The 9109-nt window shown below is 51.7% G+C and overlaps 2 protein-coding genes across 2 annotated transcripts; both read right to left on the bottom strand.

Annotated features, from left to right (window-relative positions):
- Positions 1–1457: 1457 nt before the first annotated feature.
- TGME49_242118 (myosin-light-chain kinase) lies at positions 1458–3626 on the bottom strand (the record flags this gene model as incomplete). The annotated part of the gene is made up of 1 exon (XM_018780638.1): positions 1458–3626. Exon 1 carries the CDS (start codon positions 2925–2927, stop codon positions 1458–1460), a length of 1470 nt encoding a protein of 489 aa, XP_018634760.1. The 5' UTR covers positions 2928–3626.
- Positions 3627–4405: 779 nt separating this feature from the next.
- Positions 4406–6977, bottom strand: ROP38 (rhoptry kinase family protein ROP38; the record flags this gene model as incomplete). The annotated part of the gene is made up of 1 exon (XM_002366710.2): positions 4406–6977. The coding sequence occupies one exon, from the start codon at positions 6975–6977 to the stop codon at positions 5352–5354; it is 1626 nt and encodes a 541-aa protein (XP_002366751.2). The 3' UTR covers positions 4406–5351.
- Between the last annotated feature and the right edge of the window lie 2132 nt (positions 6978–9109).

Below are 9109 nucleotides of genomic sequence, written 5' to 3'. Positions count from 1 at the left end.
TGTCAGGAATACCAACCTGATTTTTTACAGCGGCCTCTGACGCCCCGGGTACAAATTGGGCCCCTCGAGGAGACCACACGTTCGATTCATCAGTGCTGCTGCCATGATGAGCAACACACCGATCGGGCGGGTGACATTCTAACAGTGTAGCCAGGACAATGACGAAACCAACAGGTGAAAGCAGCAGCCTTCTCATTTTCACGCGGTCGCGTTGCCTGGCGCTTCAAGGGTGCAGGATTTAGGTCCCCTAGGGTAGTTTCATACGAGCGACTGTTGGTCGTTGCTCGGGTGACGTGGGAAGTAACGATTGGCAGAGGGGAATATGCTACAAACTCTGCGAGTTCTCCGATTTTTTTAGCTAAAACAGACACATTAATTGCGCGGAACGATGAGGAGGAGTCCATGTAATCCAGTCACATCCGTGGATAATGACGGCGGCGACCGAGGGTGCTTGGAAGTCGGCGTCAGACACTGCACATAACGGCGGGAAGGCTGGTGGAGAACCGCTTGTCTGTCCACACCGTTCGTCTTAACGTTTGTTTTGGATGCCGTAGCATACTCTCCCGGCTACAGAAAATAATGATGTTCCATGCCATTAGTCGCGAACTTCAGCGAGTGGTCTCAATCTTGTCTCAGCCAGGGCGCAAGCTGTCAAATGACACGGCCTCTCGCCATCTGTAGCGACGACCGACGAAACACGATACAGGACTGGCACGATTTGTCTCTCTGTGAAGCGTCGATTCCTTTACGCCCTTTTGACAAAACAAATGCTCTTTATAATTGGTGCCTTCTGGTCTCTAACATGTTTGTCGTTTTGCGCGGCAGCATCATAAGCAACTGAAGGATCCCAGGCAGGGACTCAACATGCTCTTGACTCGGAAGCACCAGCTAGCCAGCTGCGGGGCAGGGGTCACCACCCAGAGAAAATGGACGGGGGAACGTATGAAGCTGCAGTTACGCGACCACCCCTCTACGAATCCATCATGAACGTACGAAAGTTGCGGTTCTGTGATTACGCTGGTTTTCGCAGAGTGTTGGCGTGCGTCACTGTCCCATATTGGCTCTATGCTGCGACTTCAGTTTGACGTTTGCTGGTGAGGCACCAGATACTGATGGGGGCAACAGGCCTGGGTAAATGTTTCAGAATCGGACCCCGAGTGTTGCGTCATCTTAACGCTTGAACTTCAGAGACATCTCCTGTTTGAGAACAAGTACCAATGCATGTGTCGCCGCCAGAATGGGTTTAAGTCTGCCGTCGACCTTCGCCAATGTTGCCGCGTGATCGAAGACGCCCGGCCTCCCGCGGCTCTGACACTGTCGCTTTCGCAGCTGATGAAGTCAACCGAACTGCCCCGTCTTGTTGGTTGATCGAGTGGTGGAGGCAATAGCATGTTTTTGGGATCGCTGGTGCTGAGACCTGGATGCGGGTAACATGGATTTCCATTTCATACACTCGCTTAGGCGCTCGCTCCTTCGGACACTGTAGCAGCAAGGAAATCGTCAAGAACATCCCCGGGGCGAGACCGATTGTCGCTGTTCCACTGTAGAAATGCGGTTACGAGATGTCCCACCGCAGGTGGGAGGTCTTTACACAGATGGAAGTTCGGCGCTGGCTTTTCTGTCTTTCCCAGTGTCACCAGCAATTTCAGCAAGTCGCTGGTGGGGAGGTCGGCCTGCTCATCCGATACGTATGGAAACGATCCACACCAAAGCAAAAACAGGAGAGTTGCTAACGCCCATGCATCTCTTTCCTCACTCGCGGTCGTTTTCGTTTTCTCTTGAGGCACTGCCTCTGCGGTTTGCGGATCCAAATAGGGAGCAGTGAACTGAATGGCTGATGCGGTTCCAAGCTTCACTGCGAAACCAAAATCCGCAATGACAGCCTTTCCTTCTGCACTGAGAAGGACATTCTCTAGCTTCAAGTCGTTGTGAGCCACGCCATTGGCATGTAGCCACGCAACAGCCTGCAGCAGCAGCCGGGTGATATACAACTTCGCCGCACGTGATAGGCCACTCTTAACGACCTGCTGGAGGTCGCAAGTAAAAACAGGAAACAATGCTAGAACAGGAAGTATTACGTAGGAAATGCCTGCACAAAATCCGGAGAACAATTTAGAAATACGGCAAACATCAACTGGGAAGAGGACACCGTGCTCCAGAGCCGTTTCTGGGGTCACATGTTGCAGCGCATTCCTCGCTGAGCTCTCTTCCCGGAGAAAACGTTCTTGTATATCCTCAAGAGCCGTTTTTTTCTGAGACGAGGAAAGATGTTGCAGTTCTTGCAAACTCCTGACGTTTATCTTAGCTGCCAATTGTTGTGGAGCACTTGCTCCGCCCACTTTCACGCGGTGCAAACCAAAAACAATCGCCGTTGATCCCCATCCTAAGAAACGGGCCGGTTTTGTCAGGGTAAAGGTTTCTCCGGTGAATATGGATTCAACCGTCAGTTGCAGGCCTTTGGCAAACATTGCTTCGAAATGGGTTTTGGCTGCAATCTCGCGAGGCGAGAGCTGTGCCTCTGCGGGAGGTCGATTCTTCAGGACGCTGTTGATATCGAGCTGTCCCTGGGTGTCAACCGGAGCGTTCAGGTCAGCAGGCGTAGCAAGAGAAGTGGTGCTCTGCATGAAACTGCTAGAAGCTGCAACAGGAGGCGCTGTCTGTTCCTCGTGGTAGACAAGCCCTTGGTTCCAGTAATGTTCTCCCGACGTCACAGCGACGAGATCGTGGCGTTTTGTCGTTCTCGCTCTCGTTCCTTTCTTTGTCAGAACTCCTCTGACCCCCGACGTAAGGTCCCCCCTCCAACAACTCTCGCTCTGCAGCAGGTAATCGCGACAATGCCCATAACCGCCCCCTGGGCCATATTCTGGTGTGAGTCGTACCTTGTATCGGTCTCCGACGGTCGCCGTATGCTTTCCCAAGATGCTCATTTATAGCTGTAGGTGACCCCTGTGGTGCTGAGTCGGCCTCTCCAGGGCGCCTTATGCTTGATTCATTTGGGGTGCTGCCAAGATTAGCAACACATTGATCTGACGGATAGCGCTTTAGAAGCATAGCAACAATAAAACACAAACCGACACGTGGCAGCACAGCTTTTTTCATTTTCACGCAATCACGTTGAGTGGCGCTCCAATGATACAGGATACGGGTTCTTGAGGGCAGTTGCATATATTGGAGGTGAATGTACAATTGATGCGGCGCCAGTTTTCGCCATCCACATATATTCTCACATGTCTGCGCTCCTTGATGTGGTAATCGAACGTAAATGTCGGCGATGAAACGGGTAAGTTGCCCTTTTGCGACTTCTTAATGGTTTTGGATGCTTTCTCAATTGCCCATCAGCTACACCTCTCTCCTAATTATAGGGCAAGTGATGTGATTATGCTGGTTTTGGCGGAGGGGCGTCTTGTGATTGATCTTGAAATGCACTAGGTTCGCTTGGCGGGGCTTGTAATTCCAGTAGCAGACAGACAGAGCGCCACCACTCCAGGTGGCAAACTGGCGGCTCTCCGACAAAACAGCTAAGTGAGGGGCTAATTCTAACGAGAAGCCAGACGTATGCGTTCCATGCCCAATTTGTTGCACACATGCTTACCTCGTTTCCTGCGTACCACGTCAGGTTCGATGAGGAATTTGTCAACACCTGATGTGCCCAGCACATGTGACCACCCCCGCTGGTTTGTGGTTTCTGCCGGTGTCTTGCGCAGCGTTTCTTCTTGGCACAATGCTGCAGAGTGACAGAGGGGATTGCAGTTGCTTATTCATGGGAGCTTATTCAGTGGGCGTGAATCTGGTATTCATGTTGCATTTAATTGCACAATTTTAAAGGGCAGATTATCTGTTGTGTCGCGGGAAAGTCTAGCGCAAGAAACCTGATTCAGTCTCGGGTTCTCACCTGCACTGATGCGGTTCCCACAAACTCAGAACAAGAAAACAAGTGTCCCCCAGCAGTTGGATTTCATGCAAATATCGTGTCTTGAGAACAGCTCCTACGGGAAGCGTCTCCAGCAGCATGGATGTGTAAGTGCTCTGCATTTTCTCAAGTCAAATGCGAAAAAAGTGCTGGCCCGGAACACTTCCGATTTCCAAACATAAAGAGAGTCTCTTCCTCTTGTCACAGAGGCTGCTTCACCGACGTCACCTGGTTTTCCCGACAAACGGAAAGGGCGTTGAAGATTCGAGATTACGTCACCTGCGGATTCCACAGTTCCTTCTCTCTCAACCGCCCAAAGCACACACATCATACGTGAAGAAGTCACAGGAGACACAGATCCTCAGTTACCCCGATTTTGGCTGTTACAGAAAAATATGAAGAAACTGGCTCATGTTCTACGCCATTCCCTGTATTTTTTCATACACAGAACGCAGCACTGCGACTGCGGCATTGTGGCGGGCCCTTGTGAGTGATGCATTGTAATCGACAAAGTGTGCGTCACACGAAAGAACGCAGTGGCAGGGAGGCGAGAACGGAAGAGGGGAACGCGCGAGACAAACAATTGAATGGTTGCAGCACGTCCGCCTAACGTTAGTGAACTTCCTGAACACGCCAGTCGGCAGGAGACTAGAGAAGTGTCCTTGAGCTGACAGGGTAGCTGTATAGGAGGTCAGGAGGCAGATAAATATATCATCAATTTGACCTGCGTATTCATTTCTGCATTCCCTTGTGGGTTCTGCCACAAGCAGTCACATAAACGTACAACCACTATTTTCTCTCGAGCGATGACAATCATGGGTTACTTCTCCTTCAGCAGTTATCTACGTACGTCTGACGAGCCGTGTCTACTTGGTCCATTGCCTGCTTGAATTGTCGGCCTGTAAGCGTTACTGCAAGAGACGCCTCATTAGGTGGACTGCCATAGAGTTTCACGCGAGCATCTTCATTTCTCACTGAGCACAGCCGCGCACACTTACACGGTGAAGTCAACCTTTTACACCGTGAACATGACGATGCCCATGCCCCACGGGATTCCTCCAAAAGAAGGCAATAAAACTGATTTTGTGAGGCACATCTGTAAAAGCATAAAAGCTCATGTATCGGTGTCTTGGCGTCCCCACCGCTCTGTTTCCTGCTGTTCACAGTATTTCCAGAAGCATCCCACTTTCCCTCACTCGCCATGCACATCGAATGGTACAATCAGCACGCGATATGGAGTACGGACAATCATGTTCATCAGGTGCAGAGCACATCTCTGCATTCCACACACGGCCACGCAAGCCCGCCATTTGCACTGTCGCCTTCGCAGCCGACGATGTCTAGTGTGCGACACCATCTTGCTCGTTGCTTGTCTGGTGGAGACACTTCCGCCATGCCTGGGAGCTCCAACTCTTAGGCATGCATTCAGCCGGCGCTGATCTCAAAATTGATGCGTTCTTATCCGACGCGCCTCTCTACCACCGTCGTCCGTAGCGGCAAGGAACGCGTCGGCAACATCGCTGGGGAGACGCCGAGCTTCCTCGTTCCACTGCAGAAATCCGGTAACGAGGTTCCGAACCTCACGCGGGATGCGCCGACACAGCCGGAAGTTGGGCGGCGGCCTGGTAGTCCTTGCATGCATGACTGTGACCCTCATCACCTGTGGCGGACCCGCGTTAGCGACATTCTGTAACCCGAATGGAAACACGCCACACCACAGATAGAAAAGAAGGACTCCAGTCGCCCATGCATCTCTGTGGGGAGTGATTTCGTTCTCTCGTTGTTCAAAAAATGCTTCTGAGCTGTCGGGGTCCATGTATAGATGAGTGCCCCTGATGGGCAACGAAGCCCCGAAGGGGCTTGAAAAACCAAAATCGCCGATGGCAACCCTTCCGTCTGCACTGAGCAGGACATTCTCAAGCTTCAAGTCATTATGAGAAATGCCTTTTTGATGCATCCACGCAATACTCTTTAGCAACTGGCGGGTAATGTACATCTTCGCCCAAAAGGTCAACGGGTTTTGCACGACCGTTTCGAGGTCGCAAGTAAAAAGAGGAGACACAGAAACAACGGGTAATACAAAAAATGAGTCGCCCGCGGCAAACCACGTGGGCATACCGGAAACAAGCTCAGCATGATGTGGAACGACGAGACCGTGCTCTAGCATTTCGGCCGGGTCCAAATCTGGTAGAGCACGCTTCACAGAATTCTCGTTCGACAGAAACAGTTTCATTAGTTCTGTTCTGGTCCTTCGTTTTCTCCACCATGTCAGCCCCGAGAACACTGCTGCACGAATGAGGCACAGCTTGACTGCCACCGGTGTCACCGATCTTTCCCGGTCGCTTTTCACCTGATTTAGACGTACAACAATGCCCTCGGCTCCCATTCCTAAGAATGTTGCGGGTCCCTGTAGCGTGTAACGTGTTCTACCCCATTTGTTCTTAGCCTTCAGAACCAGGCCTCCTCCAAATGCTGACAACACTGCATGCATGGCTGCCGATTGGTCCGGTCGCATAACGTCTTCCACGGTCACCCGCCGTCTGACAGCTGACACTGTGTGTGACCTGCCACGGCGGTCCACGGGCGTCAATCGAGTCGAAGGCGGTGCATGCGCGGCTTGCCTCTGAATGAAGCTACCTGAAGCAGGCGTGACAGTCTGCTCCTCGGGGACAACACCACTGTGATTCCACGCATCGCCTTCTGGAGTTACAGCGACGAGCTCGTGAGCATTCGCGATTTCGTCTCTCGCTTCTCTTTGTGTCAGAAAACTTTCGGCGTTCTGCGGAAACCCAACACGCACAGATGCCCCTGATTGTTCCCTGGTCCAAAGTTCATAGCCGGGCAATTCTTGAGATGACGTCTGAATGTCATCTCCAGGAAACGTGGCAAGCTCTTTAACAGCGATCGACGGCGTTCGTGGTGCCGAGTCGACCTCTTGAGGGGGCCGTAGGCCTGATCCATCAGTGCTGCTGCCATGATGAGCAACACACCGGTCACTCAGGTGGCATTCTATAAGTACAGCGAGAGCGGTAAAGAAACCAACAGGTGACAACAGAGTATTTTTCATCTTCGTACAACCACGTTGCCTGACGCTCCATCCAAACAGGATATAGCTCCCCGCTGGTAGTTGCATTCGAGCGGCGGCGGGTGGCTGCTCGGCTGATGTGATATTAAGGAATTTGGGGAGGAAGTAAGCTGCGAGGTATGCGTGTTTTTCACTCGTACAGCCTGGAAGGGTTATTGGCAGGAGACTAGAAACAGGAACGCATTTGATCGAGCCACGTCTGTAGATGGACACAACGACGTTCAAGGGTACTTTGAAGTCGGGATCATGCATCACACATTAGAGGCAACAGTGGCTGAGAAACCCGGGACAATACGCACCTTTCGTTTAAAGCCTGATTTCCGTTGCCACGGTAAAATCTCAACGAATCAGAAGCCAATGAGATCTCTCGCCCTAGGGAACCTTAACGAGAGGTCTCAATCCTGGTCTTGCCAGCGCCCAAGCGTAAATTGAGAGACTGGCTTTACGCCGTCGGCGGTGACTGAGGAAAACGTACAATAATGCCCGTCAAGGGCTGTCCCCCTATGGAGAATCAGTGCTTGCGGACGTTCTCCGAAAAGAATTTTTTATGATTCTTGCCTTGTCCTGTTTAACACGTCCACGGGTTGGTGGGCTGAGCAATACACGCGACTCTGAGTGACTCTGTGCACGGGCTCTGCTGGCTGTGATTCGCGAGTGCCAACTAGCCAGCTGCAGGGGACGGGTCACTACCGATAGAAAAATGGAAGGGGAGCGCACCACGTTGAGAACATTCTTCCGCTCTTCGACGACTCAACCATTAGCGTTAGGAAAGTATTGGATATGTGCCTATGCTAAAGAAGCTGTGAGATGGTGATTCATCTACAAGCAGACGAGGCATGCGCTGGGGGGCTGACAATTCGAGACGAAACGTACACCTGCAGCCTTCCTAATGGCAAACTGTAAAACTCTCCTACACAACGGCTACGGGGGGAGACTATCCGTGGCGAGGAACAGGTTGAGCAAGTTCTCCACACAATTTCTAGTACAAGTTTCTTTACAAGCGTTACCGTTCTGCAGCGTCGCCTGCGGACGACGCCATGTTCGACGGCAAAGAAGGTGACACTGTGTATGCCAACGAAATGAATGACCCCCGCTGCCAGCTGCTGTTGTCTTTTCTCATGACATCTTTCGTCGCTGTCATTCTTTGCTTGATGTCGATGTGCCACAGAAAGTCACCGATCTGTCTGTGTCGTGGGACCCAGCATGGTGTAACCTGTCTCGGCTGGTGCGGCTCCTGATAACACTGGGGGATAGCGGGGAGGTGGTGTTTATACTCGGATTCAGACCTCGCACGCACCGCAATCTTGCCAACTTGCGGAAACACCTCGGGGTTTGTCCACCTGTATACTAATCCGTATCTTTCTTGCTGTCTGTGTTTCACTAGTAGTCACTCCTGAAAGTAAACGTTGCTTCCCTCTCGAGCCGTGACTACTCTGAATTACTTATGCAGCAGCGTTTGTCCACGTACGCGTGCGTGTCGATACAGGTCTTCACGACCCATGGCCTGCTTGGTGGTAAAAAAAGTACCAGATGTGTCGTTCACACACAGCTCGCTGGGTAGAGTGCCTTATTGCTTGATCCGAACATGCGTATCGGACACAGCACAGCGACGCAGTTTCATGCAAACAAAACCGACCCGTTTACGAGTCCAGCACCACGTAGCAAACGTCGCAGGAGATTCCTTGATACTGTTGGCAAGAAAACAATGAACTTTATCCATGACACACGCTTCCCAGAGAAATAACGTTCCCAGCACTCTGACCCTTAGTGTTCACGGTATTCCAGAAGTCTCGCACCTCCTCTCAGCCACCATGCACAAAGGATGGACCCAGATCTACTAATCACATCCTGCTCATTTGAGAGCTTTTTCAGTCGCAGAAGGCAACTCTGCAAGCAATACCTGACAAAAACACCATCATCTGCGCTGTCTTCTGAGCAGCCTGTGGTGTCCAGTGAGAGGCCCCGACTTCTTGGTTGTTGAATTGGTGAAGCCAACTCCTTCAGCGTCAGGGAACTGTATCACAGACCCTGAGACGGACAACACGCATTCGTACTATCCGCTACTACTTACTGATCAGGCCCCTCGATACCACCAGCGTGTGTAGCGGCAAGGA

This window comes from Toxoplasma gondii (genome assembly GCF_000006565.2).
Source record: "Toxoplasma gondii ME49 unplaced genomic scaffold asmbl.24, whole genome shotgun sequence".
Taxonomy (NCBI): Eukaryota; Apicomplexa; class Conoidasida; order Eucoccidiorida; family Sarcocystidae; genus Toxoplasma; species Toxoplasma gondii.
Note: the sequence above shows the minus strand (reverse complement) of the source record. Positions and strands in the feature narration are given on the sequence as shown.